The following is a 22920-nucleotide window of genomic DNA, read 5'->3' as shown; positions in this document are numbered from 1 at the left end:
CTGGCGGGTTTCAGCCTACATCAGAATGGATATTTGAGGGTGGAGAGGTGGAGAGGGTGGGAAGGGGGTAGGGGGGCTGTGCAAGGTCACTCTGGCTGAGGGATTCTATCCGTTCCCAGGTGACCGGTTCTGTGTCCCCCTCCTGAGGAGTCAGCACAGGGGCTGAAAGGTGCAGTTAGATACAAGTTTATTGGCAGAGCTGCGGCGGAGTCCTCCCTCTCTCTGGGAGAGCCGAGGGCACAGCACCAACAGAGGGATGGCCAGACAGACCCCCAAACAGACACATGGATGGTGCAGACTCATAGAGACCATAGCACAGCCACACAGGCACAGAGACACACAGGCCACAGCACCAAGACACACACACACACACACACACACAAAACCATAAGGCTAGAACACACGGACAACGTGCAGGCTTTGGGGCTCCTGCATAGGCAGAGAGAGAGCCACATGGGGAGGGGACCCCTGCTGACCTCCCCCAGGCTTAGGCACACCAACAGCACAAAGACAGGCAGATCCTCCAGCCAGCCAGCCAGCCAGCCAGCCTGCCACACAGACAAATGAACTGCACGGAAAGGAGGCTGGGGGCTCCCCCGAGCACGGGGAGCAGGGACCACAGGACTTCTACACACCCCGACTGCCCTGACTTCCCTGTTCAGCCTGACCCTGGCTCCACTCCCCACACACACTTTGGTCTTGCCCACTGGGGCTGGGGGGTTGGCAGGTGGAAGCGGGCAGAGAGGAAGGGTACGGACCCAGCTCCGTCCCTTCTCCGTGAGCAGGGAGGCAGTTGCTGAGAGTCCAGGGCTGAGCCTGGGCCTGGCAGTGGGGTGAGGGTGCGGCCGTGGCTCAGGCTTGGGGGGGCTCCCTGCAGCGCAGGCACTGGGCCATCTCAGGCTGGTACTGCTCGACCTGCAGGGTAGAGCTGGAGAATCCAAACCGGGAGCGGAGCCGGGATGTGGCTTCAGCCAGGACGGCTTCAGAGTCAGCCGTGGAGTCTGCGGGGGAGTGATAAGAGGCAGCAGGTTTCCAGGGGAATTGGGAACCAGCCAGGGGCCCAGATAAGGATGGGTGAAGGGGACCCAGGGGTTTGCATGGCATGAAAGCCAAGATTGAATGGGAAGCTTTATTTTCTCTATATATTGTATGAACAGTGTAAAACTGTCAAAAAGATCAGACAGACTCATCCCTAATCGACTAGGCTAACACACTAGACCGTCATTTTTCTATTCTCTTCTGCTCTTTGAGTATCAGTATACAGCTGTGTATTTCAGCAGCCATACCACCCGCTTTTCCACGACATTCCAGATGTTAAATATTCTGTTCTCATTGTCCCTCTAGAGTTACCATCAAATATCCTACAAAGTATAATATTTTTGGCATCCAAATTGCATGTCTCTGATTGCTTCTTGCATCTGGAAGAAACTCAAAAATTCTTTGTCAGCTTGTGAGTCACCATATATATTTTAAATAGTTGAACCATAATGTAGCTAAAATTTTATATTCCGCTTTCTCTCTTAGCATTATATCATAAACATTTTCCCTAGTTGCCCTACAGTCTTCATAATCATCAATTTTTAAAAGTTACATGATACTCCACTGAGTGGAGGAGCCGTAATTTACCTAACTGTGCCCCATCACGAGACCTGTAGGTACCAGTGACCTTTTAAAGGGTTGCTGGTTCCCAGTACTACTTCAGAGAGAGTGAAACCTCCCCGAGAGAGAGAGAGAGAGAGAGAGAGAGAGAGAGAGAGAGAGAGAAAGAGAGAAGGAGAGAGAGATACAAAAGACAGAGAGATGGAAACATGCGCAGTTAATTCAGACCATCTTTCTATGTTTGGATGGTGGTACGGGAAGGGAGAAATGTTTCTGGAAAGTAACTGGCTGGGGTCAGTGTGGACTCACCAATCGCCAGGTGTGCGGAGGCAACATGGTAAGTAAGTGTAAGGGACCACAGGTGCAGCTCGTGGGTTGCCCGAACTCCTGGCACTGACAACAGGGTATCCCGCACAGGTTCAAACCCCACACTTCGGGGGGTACCTGCAAGCAACACCCACCATGCCTTATTGCCAGGGTCACTCCCGCCCAGAGGCCAGGACCCCACCTCCCCCATCCTGTACCACTCACCCTGTTGATCCCCACAGTTTACCCCATCCCTGAACCCTCCTTCCACCAATAGGCCTTCTCCCCACACTTTCTCCAGAGAAAACAGAGGCGCCTAGTCCTGGGGTGAGGTCAGAAAGGGCCCCGGGGGGTGGGGAGCAGTGGCGTCTGACTCACCTTCCATGAGGACGCGGAGAACATCTCGGAGGGTGGGAGCGGTGGATCCAAGGGCACAGATGGAGAAGAGAAAGGTGCTGATGGGGTCAGCTGCCTTGTACTGAGGCTGTAGAGAAAGAGAGCTCTAAGCCTGGGAGTCAGGGGCCTTTCAGAGGAAGACCCAGGGGCCTCCTGGACATACAGGACCTGAGAGCCCCTGAGAACCCTGCTGGGGTGAAAGGACTATAACCCTGGGCCAGGAGTCCTGGGGAGCTGGGAGATGGAGTGGGGTGGGTGGGGGTCCAGGGAAGGAGGGGCTGGGGGGTGGAATTGGGGGAGGAAGGCTGGGGCAGGCTTGCACAGATGGTACCTTGAAGTAGATGAGGATGGAGGCGGCCAGCACCCCAAGGCTCTGCAGAAGGTCCCCCAGCACGTGCACAAAGGCCGCCCGGACGCTGGTGTTCCCCAGGGGCAGGGGCTCCCCGGGCCCCTCCTCCAGCGGTGCATACTCTGCCCCCCTGGACCCGTGGCTGTGGTGGGGCCCAGCCTGGTGCAGCACAAAGGCCATTCTGAGGGGGAAGCAGAGCAGCTCAGCCCAGGTGACCTGCTTCCAGGCTCCTCTGCCCACTTCCACACCTCCTCCTCTCACCTCCCCAGGAGCCCTCTCTCCATCTATTTTCTCCCTATTTTCCCAGTCCCAGGAAAGAGACAATACGGTCCAAGAGAGACAAGTAATGCAGCCTGGGGGCAAGAATACGTGGTGCCAGAGGCGTGGATTCAGATCCTGGCCCTGCTACTAAAGTAGCTATGTGCCCTGGGCAAGTCCCCTGGTCACCTCTTGGGGTCTATCTGATTAACTGTATACCAGAAGCGATACTACCTACCTCATGGGGTGGTTGTGAGCTTTAAATGAGACAGTGCTGATGACAGCCCCCAGCAGGGTGGCCAGTACACAGCAGGCCTTTAACAAAGGTCTTTTGACTCTGAATTTTAGGTCTCTACCCCAGCCCCTTCTCAGGCATCCCTAGAGCAGAGAGATGAGAACAGCATGTGCGTGCTGCGAGTCTGTCCGGGAGAGGAGAGCCTGCTCTCCCATCCTGGAGGAGGAGCGCTCGCCCTGAATCCCACAGGTGCCTGCTCCACACTGGAACGTACAGCAGATTGGCACAGACTGCGACGCTGGCGGTCAGCAGCATGGCACCCCCCTCGATGTGGTAGTCGCTGTGCAGCAGGCGGATGAAGGCCAGGTACAGGAGGATGCCAGTGACCATCCAGAGGGAGACCACAGAGGCCAAAGCCCCCAGAGTCTCTGCAGGGGAAGACAAGCTATCAGAGGGCTGCCCAGGACCCTGAGAGGTACCTTCCGGCAAGACTGGGTGGGTCATCAGACCATGCAGGGGCCTTACCTGAGCGGTGCCAGCCAAAGGTCATGGTGCGGGTGGCTGGACGGGTAGAGAGCCAGAGGGAGAAGAGGCTGCCCATCATGCTGCCCACATCTGCCAACAGGTGGGCTGCGTCAGTCATAATGGCCAGGCTGTGCGCCAAATACCCACCTGTAAGGGTAAAGCGATATATGGTCTGGTCCATTTAGAAAATATCATGCGGTGTGTGTAGAGGCATGGAAAAGAGACGGGGGGACACACACCAAAATGTGAACAGCAGTTTTTCTCTGGTAATGGGATTACACGTGGGTTTTTGGGTTTTTTTTCTTTTCACTCATTCACATTTTCACAGTTTTCACAGTTTCACAGTTTTTCTACAATAACATTTTTTTGACCACGCCGCGCAGCTTGTGGGATCTTAGTTCCCCGACCAGGGATTGAACCTGCGCCCTCAGCAGTGAAAGCGCGGAGTCCTAACCACTAGGGAATTCCCCACAATAACGTATTTTAATAAGAAGAAAATAGGGCTTTTACAAGACCAGTTCATACTGATGAGCCAGCCCTGAATTCCCTTGGTGCTGTCCCTCGCCCTCTCCCACTTCCTGAGTCCTGGGCACCCACCTCCCCCGTCCCAGCCATCCCCACCTTCTCTGCATCTCCACCCAGGAACACTCCTGGGACTCCGGGTGGGAAGTGGCTTAGGCAGGCGTCCGGAGGATGGTGTTGGAGGGACTGCTTTCCGACTTACCGACTACTTCCCCGGCCATGAAGACGCAGCACACAGCACAGGCGGCACACAGCTGCCTCTGTGCCTGCAGCCTCTCAGGGGTGAGACCTGGCTGTGGCAGAGGGTCCCTGTGGCAGTGGTGGAAGGACATCTCCACGGGTTTGGGCTCCTCGGGGAGGGGCTCAGAGGGCTCTGTGAAGAGACTGAGGCAGGCAGCCCAGTTCAAGCTGGGGCCTGGTTCAAGGGCTAACCTGCTTCTCACTCCCAGTCCTGGATCCCCCAGACTGGCTTCATCAGATGTCCCACCTCTCTATCCTTTCCCAAGGCCTTGTGGACAGAGGGCCACAGGAGAGATGGGGCTAAATGGACAACTCAGATTCCAGCCTCCCTTTTCCTTTCACGTACAGAGCCATAGAACCTCAGAGCTCACATGGAAAGCACCTTAGAGACGTCTGGTCTACCACTTATTAAAGAATTAGAAGTATGAGGTTCAAAGGGGGAAAGGACTTATGGAGGCCACACAGCTCGTTGGTGGTTGAGCTGAGATTAAACTTCAACCAAATCAATTCATTATGATAGGCACCACGAAGAATACAAGTGGGATAGGATATCCTTTCTGACCTCTGGGAGCCTCTGGTGAACAAGACAAATGTGTACCTAAATACTGTGAGATGTAGCAAAAGGTAGCTATTGCCTTAGAGCAGTTAAAGCACTATCAGGGCTCCGAGGGACATACTGACTCTAATGAGGAAATCAGGGACACAACTGAAGGAGGCCCCTGAGAAGGGCCAGGAAGGATGGGAAGGATTTTGATAAAGAGGAGGTGCACGTGCCCGGCGAAGGCAATAGGAAGGGGAAGTGGTGTGAAAGTGTGGGGTGAGGCTCAGCACATGGTCCTGGCCTTAGTGCCTCCCTGCTGGACCTACCTCCCAGTGCCTCCACTCCCAGGTCCTTCACCTTCCCTCTCCAAGACATTCAGCTAGACGTGGCCCTTTAAGAGGAGAGCAGAATGCTGGGACCCAAAAAGTCTGAAGTTCCTGGCTAATGGCCAGATTCCAGAGCTGGGTTGTCATGGGGAGGAGAGAGCGCAGACTGATGTGGCTGGGATTGGTGGCAGGAGGAGTGCTGGGTTTGGAGTCTGCCACATGTTAGCTGGACCTCAGTGTGACCATAAGCACCCAGCAGAGGCCACTTTAACTGCACAGTGCAGTAAGCCTCCCTGGACAAATGAATGGGGCTGGAGGCCTCACCTGGGGATGCCACAGGCTGAGCTCAGGCTAACAGTGTTTTCAGTCCCTTCTGGCTTAATTCTCACCCCCATTACTACCCAACCTGAACCCCAGGGAGAAGAGAACCTTCCACAGCATAAAGGACCTAAATAGAAAAGTACAGTTCTAGAAATACTCGTGGAGGTGTCATAAGAATACCCTTGAGAGAAAATGAAGGCTCCAGATAGAAATGTGATCACAGCAGTAAAGTGGGGAAGGGCGCCTGGGGCCTTCTGGCTGAGGACAGCTCTGCCCAATGGGCGAATTCAGCTGTGAGGGAGATGGGGGCACATTTGGTGCTTCTAGGGAAAATTCAAGTGCTGGCAGGTAGATTAACTTCTTGGAATCCCCTTCCAAGACTTAGAATCTGGGTGTGTATGATTCCAGGTGTGTTTCCAGAGGAGATGGGAGATGAGGGTGGCTTTGAGATCCATCCTTATTCCTCAATGAGACTACCAAGCAGCGTACACGTACTGAAGCTCAATCTAGTGGGAGAGACAGAAGTGTCGCAAATGACTGACCATGCAAGGAGAAGCTGGGGCCAGGAGGGTTATGAACAAAGGACTTTGGAGCACAGGGGAAGGACTGACCAACTCTAAAGGGGATGAGGAGACCTTCACAGAGGAGGAGATGTTTAAGAGAAAACCTAGGTAGAGAAAGGAGCTCCAGACACATGGAATGACAATGACAAGATATGCAGCTTGGAGCTTAAGTGTGAGGAACCAGGGGAAGGGCTGAGGAGGAAAGTGATGGGCTCAAAGTAACATAAAGGGAGATACACTGATTGATTTAATCTTTCCTGATCTGTGAGATGGATGACCTTGACGATGGACTAGTCTGGGAGGAAGAGAAGAGAGGAGATGGAGGGGTCCAGTACAGACAAGGCCAGAGGCTCCCTGCGCAGAATCTTAGAGACAGGCAGGCAGGTAGGGAAGAGCCTCTTCCAGAAAATACTGCAGGATTTGGTGACTAATGGTCATATGAGAATGAAAACAAGCTGGGAGTCAGAGAGGCGGGTCTGAAGAGTAAACAGAGGGTAAGTGGCTTTGAGGAAGTGGGCAAGATGCCTTTCCTGGCCCTGTAAGACACAGCGCGGCCAGGCATCAAGGTAGTCACCCATCAACAGGCTGATCCCTTTTGTTTTGCATTAACTGGGCACTAAAGAAGCCTCATTTTTGGTGTGTAGGGGTGCGGGGAGCTACCTGCTGTGTGCAGAGAAGGAAAGACAACTTGCTCTCCCTGGCCCTCTGAAACCCCCAACAAACAACAAATAATACTGAGTAGGGTAGAAGGGAGACTGGCCTGAAGCAGAGTCGAAAGGTACATTAAGAGATGCCAGGGCCACAGCTGCCCCCGTCTGCAGTCCTCCGCGGGAGAGATTCCGACGGAAGTCTTCCCTCCCTTCTGCTCATCCACTCCCCCATCCACCCAGGTTTACAGCCCCCATCCAGGGAAAGAGCGAGAAACCCACAGAGGCACCACACCCGAGACAAAGGGAGAGGGGTTGGGAGGGAAAAGGAAACATAGGGAGAGATGAGGGAAGAGAAAAAGCCGGAGACCCTGTCAAATTCCCGAGATAAACGAACGGTGGGCAAACAGACAAAATGGCCAGCGGAGGTGGCCAGGGAGGGCCTGGCGCGGCCGCTCGGAGGGACAAGGCAGTCGGCGGGCGCCGGGCGCGGGAGGCCGGCGGGACGCGGAGGCGGTTCTCCGGCCGCCCCCGGCCCGCTGTCCCGACCGCTCCGAGAGCCTCATTTCACACCTCGCCGCCCCCGGCCCCGTCTGTGCGTAGCCGGGAATACCCCCGCCGCCCAGACCGCACCTGCTCCTTCCTTACCGCCCCCTCGCTTCCCAGCGGCCGCCCGCCCCACAGGAGTCCGGAAGACCCGCTGCGGAGCCCGGGCCCATCGTCGGCCCGGGTGCCCACAGCTGGCCACTCTGGAGGGGACGCCCCGAGCCCGGGAGCGCGGAGGGTAGGGCCGGGGGCCTGGGCGGCGAGGGGCTCCTACGACCCCGGAGCAATGCGTACATCGGGGCACCTGGCGCGGACTCCGGCCAGACGGAGGGGCAGTCGCTCGCGGGGAAGTCTGACGCGGCGGGGGCGGCGGAGGGGTCGGGAAGCTTGGGGGGCGGGCCGAGGAGCAGTTTCCCGGGACCGGGAGAAAGAAGGTAGCCAGGAGGAGGCATGTCGGGCTGTTGAGCGGCGGGGGTCGGGGCTGGCTGGGCGGGCCGGAGGGGACAGAACGCAGCGCCACAAAGCCGAGGGGGTCGCGGTGCGCTGGGCCGGCTGGCCGAGAGAGACAACGAAGTGGACGGAAGGCGGAAGGGTGGCGCCCCCCCCCAGCCGAGGGCCGACCCAGGTCAATCCTACCTCTTCAAACGCAGGCCGCCACCAGCGCCGCCGCGGTCTCGGGGGCTCACCAGGCGAGTGGTCTCAGAGCCCCCCGTGGCGGGAGAGGGCTCCATTTCCCCGCGGCCCCGACCGTCTAGGCCGCACCGAGGTAGGGAGAGGCGTGGCCAACCCCGCGCCAAGTCCGAGCGGCCAGTCGACCCCTAGACTCCCCGCAGGGCCTCGGGGCCACCACAGTGAAGGGAACTGCGGCGACTGTGGCGCCGGCAGTCCGAACTGCAGATCCCGCGGCTGCTGGAGCCCCGCCCCGCGTGGGGCGAGCTCCCCAAGCCCCGCCTCCAGGCTCCCCAGCCTCTCCCCCCACGCCGAAGCCCCGCACCCGGAGCCCCGTCCCCGTAGGCATAGCCCTATTTCCCGGTGCCGGAGCCAGGTGGGGCGGTGGGAGCTCTCTGCGCCCCCGCCGGGTTCTAGGGAACGCCTAATCTCCATAGCCCACCCCTAGGCAGACCAGCCCCGCCCCTACCTAAGCCCTGCCTACCAGTTTCCAGCCGAGCTCCTCAAGCCTAGGGACCTTCCAACCAATCTTCAACCAAGGGACACCGCCTCGTGCAGGTCCGCGCCAGGGCATCCCACCCCCTCTCCTCACCACCCGTCACCTCGTGGCCCCAGCCTCCCCACACGAAGGCAGAAACAGGTGTGGAGGAGAGAACCAGAAAGAGAATGTGGGGTAAGCAGTGTGACAAATCCGGGAGAACTCCAGGGACTCTGGCCAGAAACCCCTCTGTGGCGGATGTGGGGTCGGAATTCGCGAGCCAAGTCTGCTGCCAAGCACTGTACCGCTCATTATTATTTATGTTTATAGAGACATGGGGCGGACAAAAAGCTTCCAGCTCTCCTTCAATCCATTATTATCCCTATTTTTCGGACGAGTAACAGTCCCAGAGGAAGAAGTGTCCGGGGTCATGCGACCAGTGAATAAAGGACTGGGACTGGAACCCCATCCTCTCTCCCTCCCCGGTTCAGGACGCCACAAGGCGACTGGAGAGAGCACACAGCCGCAGTTTTGTCACTTAGAGGCTGGGGCAGCCGAAAGGAAGAGCGCTCCACTTCTCTGGGGTCACAAGCCCCAGGTTCATGGAGGGAGGCTGCGGTCAGCTTGTCCTTACCTCCAAACCTGTAGCACCTTCCCGGGCATTACTTCATCTTGCCTCATTTTAACTAAAGCCCAGGGGAAGGAGTGACTTACAGCAAAGTCTGTGGCTGAGCCTGGAGTCGAAGCTTCAAATGCTCAATGTTCTGTGCCCCTCACATCTGCCACCAGTGTACAATGAAAAGCGGTGGTGACTGGATTGTGCACTCCAAGCTGTGACACTCTGTGAAGAGAAGGATCCGTAGGAGGAGGGGAAAGAGTAAGCATGGATGGGGAAGGTGGAGGGTGAGAGTCGTTAGCTAGCCCAGGCAAGAAACCCATCAAACGCACCCTTCAGAATACCCTGGGCTTCAGAATACCCGTCAGAATGAATTTAGGGTTCTGGTGACAGTCATCTAAGCCCAACATTCTTTTTTTCAGACAATGAGACTCCGTGCGTACTTCTAAAAACAAAAAAAAACTGGAGGACGTGCCAGCTAGAGTGGTTGGAAGTGATGGGGTTAACCTGGGAGAGCTTCGCGGAGGAGGTGAGGCTTGAACGGATTAGGCAAGCTGGGCGGCGGGCTGGCTGTTCCGGCGGGGAGAGTGCGGCTTGTGCCAAGGTTTGCGGGCGGCGTGTGCTAAGCGATCGTACTGCGCCGGGAGCGCTGCTGCACGGAAGAACGAAAGGGTCTGCGCGCGCCCTCGGCGCCGCCTCCACCCACGCCCTGCACGGGGCCCGCGCCAGCCTGCTCTCCACACTCTTCCCGCAAGGCCCAGCCCATAGTCCACGCGGAGCAAGGGAGCGAGGGTGGGGGTGGCTTTCGTCCCCCAACCTCCCCTAGAGGCATGGGGCCTCAGCTCCCTCCGTGGGTTATAGCAAGGCGAGAGGGGAAGCCACCAGCAAGGTCACCTTGTTGGTCCGCGTCAGAGCTGGGGTGGAATTCATGTCCCGCTCGCCTATGTCAGGGCCCCGGGCACGTCCCGCCTGGCGCCGTCGGTTTTCGAAGCTCCGTCCGCACTGGGCCTGGGGCATTGCCAATTCTGAGAGCCTTGGAGCTGGGACGTGAGGGCCACTGCTCACTCCAGGGCTCAGATGCGGTAGCCTCGCCCAAAGTGGAGCGGGGCGGGCGAGCTCGAAAATGGGCAGAAACCGCGGGACCCTATGCGGGACGGGGTGTGGGGGGCGGGCTTCTAGGAACGCCTCGGCCAATGACGACAGCAGGGGGACGTGGTAATAACAATGGCTTCCTCCGGGATTTCCTTTCCTGGGCAGCCCGTGGCGCAGGGACAGCAGCCCCGGGTGCCCGGGAGGGGACGCAGACGCCGGCACATGCCCGCCCCGCCACTGCCACCCGGCGGGGAGCGAGAAGGCAGGACTGGAAAGGGGCGTCGGAGCAGACAGATAACAGGGCTGCCCTTCGCCTCCCCTCCCTGGCCTTGGAACTCGCTGCCTCCAGAAGTCCAGTGCAACGGCAGGGAGAATACCAACAGTTTCTTTTGCTTGGAAATTTATGCATGAAAAGCCTGGCAGTGAAACAGACAGCTTGCACCTGTTTCTCAAAGAACCATCAAGGCCCTATGAAAATCTTTGCAAAGGGTCCTCTTGAATTCCAGGTCTGAGGAAGGCATTCTGCATCTGGACAGGAACTAGGAAAACTGTGCAGGAGTTAGAAGGACAGCTGAGGGCTGGTGCCCTGTATGGAACTCTAGTCTTCATTCAACATTTACTGAACACTTATTCCTGCCATGTGCCCTGCTATCCTAGCTGCGGATTCCTGGTGAACAAGATAGACGTGTTCTCTCCCATCCTGGCTTTAACTTGATTGCAAGAGATTTCTATTCTGCAGACTTTGGTTACTGATTTACCCACATGCTCTTACGCCTTCCTCAGATACCAATTTTCCCTAAGGTGAGTCCTTAGTCTACTCTTAGTTGTGGAGGCAGGAAGGCCTGATGTTCCCGAGAGGACAGGTCAGTGCCAGCTTCCAGAGCAGAAGGCAACAGAGCAGCTTAGAAGGAGGCTTCAGGGAGACCCAGGCTGGAACAGTTCATATTGAGAGAGAAGGAGAGCAAAGCCCAGTGCTGAGGTCAGGATTTAGGCTGGGCCAGGGATCTCAGGCAAGATTTGGAATCCAAGGCTGTGGGCAAGGGTTAACACTTGAAAGGGCCAAGCTAAGCTGAAGGGTATGCACAGAGGTGTTACCCCTAGAAAGCCTTTCCTGACCCCTCCCACCCCTGGGTGGGTTATGTGCCCTTCCCTGGTGATCTCAAGGCCCACTGTGCCTCGGTGATGTTAGCACTCACCACGTTTTAACAAAATTGTTTACTTGTCAGTCTCTTCACTAGAGTACAAGCTCTCTGAAGACAGATGTTGTCTTTCTCAACACTGTGTCCCCAGCACACCATAGTGCCTGATACATAGTCCTCGATAAAGCCATCCCAGAAAGGGGGAGCTGATTGTCAGAGTGGAAGCAGGATGGAGGAAGCAGGATTTTAGTTGGAGATACGGAAGATGAGGGAAGGCTGCAGCTTACGTGTCACATCCTCAGAGAAGCCTTCCTGACCCCCCAAATCAGCCTAGCGCATGTTATGCATTCTCATTGCACACTTCTTTTCCTGCCTTAGCACTTATCCTACTGTAATTAAATTGTTATTTGGAGATTATTTCTTTTTTCACTTGGCTTCCAGGATACCATAATCTAGTTTTCCTCCTATTTCACTGACTGCTTATTTTCGGTCTCCTTTGCTGGTTCCTCCACATCTTCCCAACCTTTTAACACTGGAATATCCCAGGACTTGGTCACCCTCTTCTCTTACCTTCCTACACTTAGTCCCATGGAGATATCATCCAGTCTCAAGGCTTTAAATACTACCTAGAAACAGCAAGAAGCAATGATTATTGAAGCTGGGTGATGGGTACATGGAGAATCATTGTACTATTCTGTTTCTATATGTGTTTGAAAGTTTCTATTAAAAAAAGAAACTTAAAAAATAAATGGCAGCTTATATGATGATTCCCAGATCTCTCACTTGAACTCTGAACTCATGTACCCAAATGTCAGCTTGACCTCTCCTCTTTAATGTCTAATAGGCATCTCAAGCTTCATCAAAACCTGAGCTCCTGATCGCCACCCTTTATCCCAAACCTTCTCTTCCAGCAGTCCTCCCATGTCAGAACATGCGAACTCCATCTTTCCACTTGCTCAGACCGGAAGCCTTAGAGTCATCCTTGACTTCTCTATTTTTACCCCACATCCAATCTGTCAACAAATCCTGCTCCCATCCTTGTCTAAACCACCATCGTCTGCCTTCTTGATTACTTCAGTAGCCTCCTAGGTTGTCTTCCTTTTTCTACCTTTGTTGCCCTATAGTCTATCCTCAATCCGGACTAGGCAACTAGGCCAGATTTCATCAGTCTCTGTCTCAGTATCAGCCAAAGGCCTTCCACTGGCCTGCAAAGCCCTATGCAATCTAACCCTCTCTGATCTCATTTCATGCTACTCCCACCTCACTCCCCAGCCACTCTGGCCTTTGTGCAAGTGGGTCCTATGACATACCCGGTGTGTTCCACCCCAGGGCCTTTGCATTTACTCATCTCTTTACCTATAATACACTCTGCCAGATGTCTTCACGACTCACCTGAGCATCTGCTTCAGGTCTTGAATCAAATATCACTTTTACAGGGACTTCCCTGGTGGTCCAGTGGTTAAGAATCTGCCTTCCAATGCAGGGGACATGGGTTTGATCCCTGGTCAGGGAACTAAGATCCCACATGCCACGGGGCAACTAAGCCCGTGTTCCGCAACTACTGAGCACACGGGCCACAACTAGAAAGCCTGTGAACCACAACTAAAAAGCCTGTGAACCACAACTAGAGAGAGAAGCCCGCGCACCGCAATGGGCGCAACTAAGACCCGATGCAGCCAAAAATAAATAAATAAATAATACAAAATATACATATATATATATATCTCACTTGTACAGGCCCTCTCTGCTTATCCTTTTAAAAAGTGCAGTCTTCCCTCAAATTTTTTCCATCTCCATCCCTGCTTTATGCTTCTCCATAGCAACTATTACCACCTAACATACTGAATATTTTACTTATCTTGTTTACTGTCTATCTCCTCTCACCAGAATTTAAGCTACATGATGGCAGAAGTTTTTGTCTGTTCTGTATGTTGCTATATCCCCAGTACCTAGAACAGAATCTGGCAGAGGATAGCACCTAATAAATATTTGTTGAAGGTATAAATGAATGTCTATCTTCCACATTAAGCTATAATCTATGAGAGCCGATTATCACTGTATCCAAAGTACTAGGCATAGAGGAACGATTAATAGATGTTTGTTGAGTAAGTGAACTGATTAATTAAAAGGACAGTTCATGAGGGGAACTGGTGTGAGAGCAATGGTATAGAGGTGAGAAAGAACAGGAATATTTAGGAGGAAAAAAAGACTGATGGTTATGGAAGGTTTACTTCAGGGCAATAGCAGACAATGCATTTGGAGGGATAACACGGTGTCAGATTGTAGATTTCATTGCCATATTTTAAGGGTTGTTTTGCACCCCATAGGCTATGAGCAAAGGAGTGGTAACGATGGTAACATTGCTTTGCTCTAGGAACATTGATCTGGTAACCAGTATCCAGGATGAGACTGGCAGTAGGGAGAACAGTTAGAAGGCTAGGACAACAGTCAGTGTGACATGGAAATCCTTTAACTGAGGCGCTTCAAAGCTGTGGGAGCTGAAAAGAAGGGGATGATGAAAGAGCAATTTTGAAAAAAGAAATTCGTAAGATTTTTTGGCCTGAATTTGGGGGAAATAATGGTCCACAGCCCGCTGATGTTTGGGTTTTGAGCAGCATTATCTTGGAAAGAGTCATAACATTAACGTAAATAGAAAAAGCAAGAGGAACAGCCAGTCTGGGGGCAAGGTCATAAGCTCAGATTTCAGAGTGTGGTTTTGAGGCAATGGGAGACTGGCATGTGGATGACACTAAGCTGAGCTAAAGCAGAGTAGTGCCCGCTGAAGCCACGCCCATAGACTGCATCTCTGAAGTAGAGAGGAGAGAGCAGAAGCAGGAGCTTAAAGACCAAGCCATATAGAATATCCACAAAGAGGAAATGAAAGAAGGGAGAGGAGCCAGCAAGGGACAGGAAACTTATCAGAGATGTAGGAGGAGACACAGAATAATGCAGAGCCCCAGAATTGAAAAGACATGAAGTTGGTGGAGCTGAACAGAAAGGAGAGGAGAGATTTAAGGCCCAAAGTCTCTTCCCAAAGCAGAGCCCCATAGTTTTCACTTCATTCAGTCATACTGCCTGAGAGTCTGCCAGTTATTCCTTTTGTGTTGGTTAAGAATTAAGAGGGTGAAGTATTAATAGTTGTTCTCACTATAAGCAGAATTATAGGGTTTTAATTAGATTGCTTTCCACCTAACCCATAGGGATGAGATAATTTTATGGAGGTAATCATTTTTATTAGAAATGTTTAAAGGAGAGGAAGTGAGAGAGGTAATGTTGGAGTTTTGACTGCTTGGGGAACACTGTGGCTATTTTGGAGGGCAGAGGGCACTGGGTAGAGGAATGAGAAAATAGGGTTCTAAGGGGCTGAGAAAAGAATGTAGAAAGGGGATGGAAGGATTCCAATGACAATTTCCAAATCTTCTTAGAGGGAGGACCCTGATTTACCCCCTTCCTCCCAGAGACCTAAGGAAAGCAATTTCTCTCTTCACAAAATTGGGAGGAGACAGGATAGAAAGAATGATGATGATGGTGATGATGACAATGACATAGCATTTACCACATGCCAAGCACTGTTCAGATTAAATATTTAATCCTCTTAACAACCCTAAGAGGCAGAGACTATTATCTCCATTTTACAGGTAAGGCAGGTGTGCCCTGTTAGCCTGCCCTTAGGTCTGCAGAGTCTGGGGTTGCAGGGCAGAGAGGACAGGAGTATAAAGCAGCTTCTCTAACTGGAAACCCTCTACCTCCCACCACGAGACGTCTGCCCTGGGGAGGACAGGCAAACAAACGGGGCCAGAGGTATTTTTAGTCACATGTAGTATGTATGCCTTCAACTGGGGGGAGGGAAAGCAGGATATTACCTGACATCACCATGAAAGGAGGTGAATCTCAACTACAGATTTGGTCTGTTTCTACACTTAGATTTTAAAGTGGAAAGGGAGCTGGTGTGTATGAGGAGCAGACACTGAACTTGGAGTCAGAAGACAGGTCTGGACCTCACAGGTTGACCTTGGGCAGGTTAATCCCTTTCTCTAGGCCACACTTTTCTCAATTACAAAAGGAAGGCATTGTATGAGAGTTGTTTCTGAGGTCCCTTCCAGCTCAAAATCTGTACGATTCTAGAACCTGGGGGTTGGGTGTGACAAATTATGATCTCTCTCTCCCACTACATATGTTGGAGAGCGTGATATTTTGGGTATAAATATACCAATGTCTGTCGTCTGTATGTGTATATTCCAGCTATATGACTAAAACTTTAGTTGTTTGTGGATAAATAAGGGATGCTTCTTGGTTTTCTCCAGGAAAGACCAAATGGCTCTGTGACACAGTAAACTTCTAAGATCACTGACTCAACATATGATGGGAGGGCAAATGATTCCAGAAAAGGTTTGAGTCTGTCATCATTCTTTAGCATGGTTTTTTCAAATTTTTTCCATTTTTTTTTTTACAACCAAATTTAATTTAGTCTTGACCTCAACCCTGTGAAACAGCACAGGATTTTACAGAAGAGGGAAGAGACTCAGAGATTAAGTGACTTGTCCAAGATCACACAGCCTGTTAGAGCCAGAGCCAAAACAAAGATCTAGGGCTTCTGACTCCTGGCTTGTACGTTCTTCCTAGTTGTGTGCATGGAAAATGGAGTCAAAAAGGGTCTGCTTCTAGGTAAAGGCCAAGTGGAGGCCCCTGGCCAGAGGATGCCAGCTGACCTGCTTGCTCTATTCCCATCTCTGCAGCTGCTGGCTGCAGTGTCATCTCATTCAGAGCGGAGGCGCAGAAGGCTTAAAGATAATGGCTATTTCAAGAGCCACTATGATTAGAATTAATTAGAATGTCAGAGGGCAGTGATAAGAAGTAATAACATTCTGGAGCCTCTGGCAAGATGTGAAAGCTGTTTACTAACTCTTCTCAGAGCCTAATTTGCCGTCTTTCTTGGGCTCATTTCTGTAAAGCAGGGATGGGCTCATACCACCTCCCAGGGCTGTTGTGAGGATCAAAGGAGACAATGAGGTAAAAGTGCGTCAGAAAAGGTACACAAAAGCATGCTTGTTCATTCAACTTAACCAACATTTATTGAGTACCTACAATATTCCAGATACTGTGTTAGGAACTGGAGGAAAACTAAGACAAACAAGAAACAAGGAGCCCAGAATCGCCCTTACTATCTCGCCTAGTGCCTTCTGTCTCTTCTTGTCTCAGATCATATGAGGAAAAGTGGGCTTTGCAGTCCTGTCCAATTCCCCAGCTATCTGCTTCTGTCCCAGGCAATTCTTGCTATGGCCCAAACTCTGGGCCTCCACTGGACCAGCAGAGGGCTCCCTCTGCTATAGTTCATTCAGCAAATCATTAATTCACTTATCATAAGCCAGGCATGGTTCTAGGTGCTGGGGATACAATGGTGAGCAAACATACAAGGTCCCTGCCCTCATGGAGTTCACTGTCTACCGGTGAAGGCAGACCTTAAACAAATCAACGTGAGATAAATATATATTCACAAATCAGGGTGAGGGTGTTAACGAAATGGGGAGAGAGAAGTGGAACTCAATTTAGAAGGACTCTCCGAGGAAGCACAAAGCTGAGAGCCACAAAGGATGAGAAGTCAGCTACGCACGTAGCCTGGGGAGGAGCCCTCCAGGCAGAGGAGTGGGAGGGAACACGGTGTCTTCAAAGAACTGACAGAAAAGCAGTGCAGCAGAGACCAGAGCACGCAAGACAGTGGTACTCCGTAGAGCTGGAGTGAGAGGCAGGGGCCGGACCACACTGGGCCTGTAGACTGAGGTGAGACATTCCCTGTAAATGCACTGCACTTCCAGTGCCTTCTGTTCTCTTCCCAGTGCTGGTAAAGAAATGACTCGGGCTGTTCTAGTTCTGTCCTTCCATGATGGTGACGAAAGGCTGGAGGTTAGTTAGAGAAATCTGGCATAGTACAAACCATCAAAAAATTGTTAGCTTTACCTCCTTTACTTTAGGCGACTAACCTCTAAACTCATCTAACCCAGAACCTATGCACTCAGTGAGGGATACCAAAGATTTTCATCCCCACCCCTACACTGATCACGGATCTACAGAAATAAACTAATTCAGTGGTCGTTGTGCCTGTTGCACATGGACTCTTTAGTTTGCTCAGATGGCTCACATCTTTGGGGTGCAGTATTTACAACTTAAAACCTAGAAGGGAAGGTAAATGTACACAGGTAACAGTAATAAAAGGAAGAGATAATAAGTCACAAGACAGGTAACAGAGAGATAGGACTGAAACAATAAAGTTCTTTCAATTCCATGTTATAGGAGCCATTGAGTGCTCCTTTGTTACGAAAACCAACATCATGAAGTGGTAAATTATAAGGGATGCAAACCTGTAGGAGATCACAGGAATTAAGTAGAAATAGGTGCTCTTATGCCCTGCAAGTAGCATGTAAATTAGGGAGGTAAATTGGTACTTTTGGTAACTTTCTGGAAAGAAAGTTAGCAATATGGATCAAAAGCCTAAAAAAAATTCGCTTTGACCCAATAATTCCACTTCCAGGAATCTACTCTAAAGAAAAAAAAAGATTTATTTGTAGATTTAAAGATAAGAATTTTCATAATAAGGTCATCATACTATCAAATGATTATAAACAATTATCCAATCTGGATTATATAATTATATTACGGTACATCCTCGTGATGTAATAGTATTTAAAGAAAGTTTCTGAAGAACAGTAATGACTTTTGGAAATATTCAAGACATCAATTTAAAGGAACATGCCATCTTAATTACAATATGATAGGATAACTGCTTTTACAGAGGAAGGTGAGAACAATTGAGGGAATGAAGGAAAGTTTCCTAGGAATACTTACATTCGGTGTAGGTCTTAAAGCATGTGTAGGAGTTTCCCGGCAGAAAGGAAAAAAAGGACCAAGTGGAGACCCCTAAATTCCGTAAAAGAAGGCTGAGAAGGTAATATACCTCTTGAGAAAGGTTTGTAGCAAACATACCTCTCGTACAGCCACGGTCTGCAAGCGCCGTTATCTTTCCTTAGGTGAGTTGGTGAGCCACGTCCCTGATCGAATGAGTCCCCTCCCACCCGAGAAGGGACGGCCCTGCAGGCTGCATCCGCGGGTGCGGTTGGAACCCACACTCCGCAGCCCTTGGCCGCTGGTGCCAGGCCGATCCCTACGCTCAGGCTCCCCGCGAGAGAAATAAGTCCCTCCCAGACCTACCTGCAGCGCCAAAAAGGGACCCCTAGTGTTGACGCAGCGCGCAGGCGCAGTCGGCCACTGGCCCGCTGCCGTGTGAAGTTTCACACCTTGATGGAGGTTGCGTGAGGCCTCCCCGGCTGAAGAGAGCGACTCCGAGGTAGACGCCAGGCTGGGTGGGGGTGGGGGGTCCACACAGAGCCAGAGGGGACCTGGGGAACCAGAGCGTTCCCTCTGAGCTTGTTGCCTTGGTTCTCCCAAGCCGCAGCCTCCCAAGCGCTCCCCCGGCCCTCTGGGGTCCTGCTCGCTGCTACCTCTCTGGTCTGCCCCACAGCTCCTCCTTTATCCCTTGATTCACCCCTCTGTTCTCCCTGAGGGACAGAGGTGGGAGGGTTTGAGCGGGGAGGTTAGGAGGAAGAAAGCGTCTGGCCTAGGTGCAAGCACTGCCTCCCGGCCTGGCTTTTGGACGCCTGACTTCTCTTAGGCAGCGCAGGGTTTCGTCTGACTTGCTTCTCCCTTGGGAATTGGGGATCGCCATGATTCCGCACCCAAGCTGTTCAGGGGCTGGGGCCCTGCTGGTCTTTCAAACCCAGTAATGAGCTTGGACAGGCTCGGGGCTGTTTACTTAAGGTACCAGTAGCTCTGGACAAAATCGATCTTTATGCAGGGTTTAGACCTCCTTTGGCTTTACCTCTGTAGAATGTGGGGTGTCTGGAGGTCTGTGCATCTGAAGGACACTGGGAAATGTGAGGAGAAGATGTTTCCTCTTTAAAATTCGAAGGTCTTGTCACCTGCACTCTCCTGCTAGTCACAGATGCCAGTCACTGTTGTCTTATACTTGTCCCATTGTAGCCACTTACCTGCCTCGCCCCTGAAGGCGATGAGCTTCCTGTCACTGGAAGTTCGCTTCTCTGTGGCCTCACCTGTGGAAGTTCTCACAAATGCTGCTTCTCCTCTGACCCAGATCATGGCTCACGTGGACAAAGCAGCCCGCCCGTTGTCCAAAACTGGATCAACCCTCTATGCAGTGCTGGAACTTAAGAAGGGTGCTTCACCTGAAGACGTCAAAAAGGCCTACAGGTTCAGACATCAGCCCCTTATTGAATCCTGCAATTCTTCCCCTTGAACCCTTTTCCCTCTACCTTGCTTTCTGACCCATTTTTAAATCCCCAAGCCTTCACTTTGGGACCAGGTGGGGCCATCATCCTCTTCAGTGTGACACGAGAAGGAATGTAGACTTGGGCTGCGTGCCTCCATCCTTTGTATCACATCTCATGCATTGTTTTTTCACCATCTAGAGACCTATCCCTGTCATTCACCCTAACCCTCCCTCCCCAGCCATTCCCATCCTCTCCCCACCCTCCTTTGGGTATTGCTTGGGTAGGAGACTGGCCTTGAAGTATCATCCAGACAAGAATCCAGGGGACCCTCAAGCAGCAGAAATATTCAAGGAGATCAACACAGCCCACTCCGTACTGAGTGACCCTAAGAAGCGGCAAATTTACGACCGGCATGGCTCATTGGGAATATATATATATGACCACTTTGGCGAAGAAGGCGTCACATACTATTTTACGCTGAATAGCTGTTGGTTCAAGGTACACAATTCTTCCTAGTCTCTTAAGAATAAGGAAGCAGGGGCAACCCTCCTCTATTAGGACAGCTAATCCCCCTCTCCTAGGACACGTGCTTCTGTTGTCTCATATAGCAGGTGCTGGAAGGATTGAGGGAGGGGAACTTGAATGGAAATACACAAGAACTGCCGGATTGAAGCCATTCTTTCCCACCTTTTAGACGCTTGTGCCGGATTGAAGCCATTCTTTCCCACCTTTTAGATGCTTGTCCTCCTGTGTGCTCTACTTACCTGTTGCTGTTGCTGCTGCTGCTGCTGCTGCTTTTGCTGGGGAACACTTAAGCCACCACCCGAGGAAGCAGCTAAGAAAAAATATGAGCCGAATGTCCAGAATCAGCCTCCAAGGCCAGGTGAGAACCACAGGCAGGGACTGGGATGAGAGCTGGAATAGGGGTGCAGGAAATGGTTGGGGGTGAAACTGTGAACTCCCAACTATGGGAGTCTCAAGTCAGTATTGGGGCAAAGTGAAGAAAGAGAAGGGGATACACTTGGTTTCTGAGTTTGTTTATGCCACACACTGACAGTTTGAATGTGATGTTGGCCTCCTATGACTGTTAAGCTTAACGAATGGGGTGGAAGTTAAGGAAAAGAATGGGGTGGGGGACTGTGCCTAGAAAAGGCAGTAGTCGAAGACAAGTTAGAGGACGCAGTTCTTTGCATTTACTCAAGAGAAAGGTAAAGTGCCTGAGATTATCCCCCTTATTCACACCAGTGCCACCTAGTGATGTGAATGCGTAACTGCAAGGTAACCATTTTTTCACCAGTGGACTAAAAACTTGTTACTAAATACGTGTTTTTCAAATTCCATCACAGGACACAGAGAACATTTTAGAAGAGGGGAAGATAATTCTAGTGGTGATAATTATTAAAAGATGAAGAAGAGTGAGGTATGAAAACTGAAATGCAGCAATAATTAAAGGGTAAGAAAGAAAAGGTTAGACACTAACTTCAGATGAGTCATTAGTGGAAAGTTTATATCTTTATAGTATGGACTACAGGTATTTGTATCCTTACCTATAGGGGTTTGGCTTTAAATTCTGGGTGATCATTCCTTCTGGTTAATAAGATGCCATCTTCTTCTGCCCTTAGGTGCTGACCCAGTGAGGGTGCCTTCTGCTGCCCAGTCCGCTGGACTCGGTGAAGAGAAGAGCAAGTAGCCCTGTCCTGACATTGACCCTGATTTTCCCCTCTACTTGTAAGACTCCCATCTTCAGAAGCATCGATGGCATCCATCCCAGTGAGGATGCCATCTTTGTACTTGATGGTATAACTGACCCTGGCCATACAGGGTCACCCAGCTATTCTTCTTTTTAGCTGCAGTCCCAATTTTAGTCTGTTAGAGAGCAGCCCTCGTATCCCTACCCTTGTGAGGTCTTAGGCAGTGATGACAGTCTTTTCCTGAGCGTTCTTTTTCCTGTGCTTTTCTTGGGATTTGAGCCAATGTCAGCTGGTAGGGTCAGCCACTTGCGATATCTCTATCAGGATCCCGATAGCCAAGCTGGATGGATCCTGTCCTGGAGCTGCCAGAGCAGCTAACCCTTCTTTGTTGCAGTTCTGTGTACCAAGAACTCTGAGTGTCAGCCACTTTCCTAAGTGAGTACACCTTTCTGGGGGCTGGTCTCATCTTCTTCGGTGCCCATGCCTTTGGCATTGCCAGCCTCATTCCATACCACATGAGACAACTCAGGAAAAGTATCAATGCATTTGAGGCTTAGGGGTAGTTATCCCACCTTTGGATTCTCCCTGGACTGCGGCTGCCAGCATAGCAACCATGAGCAGGACGCCTGTGGGTTGACTGAAGTTCACACCTCAGTGCCTGCCTGCCTCCGTCCTTTTGACCACATCTTATGCAAGCTCATCCCTATATGTTTTGTTCTTAAAACTGGGGCATGAAACGTGTGATAGGGTAAAGATTGCACTTTTACAGACCCTTTCCCCATGTGTGCCTCATCGCACTGTCTCTTTGGTGTCCTCATCACACCACTTCTCGTCTATGCAGGGTCAGAGTCTAGTAACTCCTCAAACTTCTCTCGCCTGACTGGGAGAGGGGCTAAGGGATGTCAGTGAATAAAAGAGCTTTTGTCCAATCCCAGTGCATATGTTGGGCCCCAAAAAGACAAATTGTGCCTGGGATAGAGAAGAAGTAGGAGAAGAAGATAGAGGGCCAGTGTGCACATCTGAAACCAGCCTGCCTTGGAGAGCAGGAGTCCAGGACAGCTGTGGAGCTGGGGCAGAGGCTTCCCAGAGCCTTGTGATGATGACTTTGTCAGTGCTCTAAAATTTCCCTGGAGACTGATACCCCTGGTGCCCGAAATAGGTCCCTGGCATTCAGGTCCTTTCTGCCCTGCTCAGCTACTCACAATTTCCTAACAAATTTAAAGTCCTTGGAGTGGCTCCAGTGATGTGTTCATGGACCAGAATCCCACACTTTCTCAGGGGCTTGCTCATGAGGTAGTTCCAGGCCCTGGCACACCTGCCAGCTCCAGCCTCCTGGGCTTCTTTTCCTAGGCGGATATAAGAAAGGTCTGGGCAAAACCAAAAATGGGTCCAGAAGTGTTGAACCAGAGCCTCTCTCTCATCTCTGGTGCCCTTGTTCTGAATCACAGGGTTCAGAGGAAGAGGGCCAAGGTCACTGGCTAAGCCTCAGAGGCAGAAACTTTCACTGACTGTAGGTCTGGCAGGATCTTTCCTCCCACCCTGAGCCATGGATGGTACCTCTCATACAGGCCGATTCAGATTC

General features: G+C 51.6%; 2 protein-coding genes across 6 annotated transcripts; one reads left to right on the top strand and one right to left on the bottom strand.

The window, feature by feature from the left end:
- Window positions 1-170: 170 nt before the first annotated feature.
- SLC30A3 (solute carrier family 30 member 3) lies at window positions 171-10208 on the bottom strand. Of its 5 annotated transcripts, XM_073791511.1 has the most exons (10): window positions 10032-10208; window positions 9645-9789; window positions 9236-9362; window positions 4393-4574; window positions 3669-3815; window positions 3418-3571; window positions 2633-2831; window positions 2284-2389; window positions 1909-2043; window positions 171-1001 (listed from the first exon to the last, which is right to left on the bottom strand). In XM_073791511.1, exons 4-10 carry the CDS (start codon window positions 4520-4522, stop codon window positions 853-855), a joined length of 1020 nt encoding a protein of 339 aa, XP_073647612.1. In that variant the 5' UTR covers window positions 4523-4574; window positions 9236-9362; window positions 9645-9789; window positions 10032-10208; the 3' UTR covers window positions 171-852. The 5 variants fall into 5 exon arrangements, with proteins under 5 accessions (XP_073647612.1, XP_033694749.1, XP_073647610.1 ...); XM_033838858.2 differs by lacking the exon at window positions 9645-9789; XM_073791509.1 differs by lacking the exons at window positions 9236-9362; window positions 9645-9789; window positions 10032-10208 and adding an exon at window positions 8011-8317 and having other exon boundaries at window positions 3669-3758.
- Window positions 8534-22359, top strand: DNAJC5G (DnaJ heat shock protein family (Hsp40) member C5 gamma). The gene is made up of 6 exons (XM_033838859.2): window positions 8534-8716; window positions 9560-9666; window positions 19512-19627; window positions 19932-20145; window positions 20383-20530; window positions 21270-22359. The coding sequence occupies exons 1-6, from the start codon at window positions 8710-8712 to the stop codon at window positions 21335-21337; spliced, it is 660 nt and encodes a 219-aa protein (XP_033694750.1). The 5' UTR covers window positions 8534-8709; the 3' UTR covers window positions 21338-22359.
- The last annotated feature ends 561 nt before the right edge of the window (window positions 22360-22920 follow it).

This window comes from Tursiops truncatus, chromosome 14 (genome assembly GCF_011762595.2).
Source record: "Tursiops truncatus isolate mTurTru1 chromosome 14, mTurTru1.mat.Y, whole genome shotgun sequence".
Classification (NCBI taxonomy): domain Eukaryota; kingdom Metazoa; phylum Chordata; class Mammalia; order Artiodactyla; family Delphinidae; genus Tursiops; species Tursiops truncatus.
Note: the sequence above shows the minus strand (reverse complement) of the source record. Positions and strands in the feature narration are given on the sequence as shown.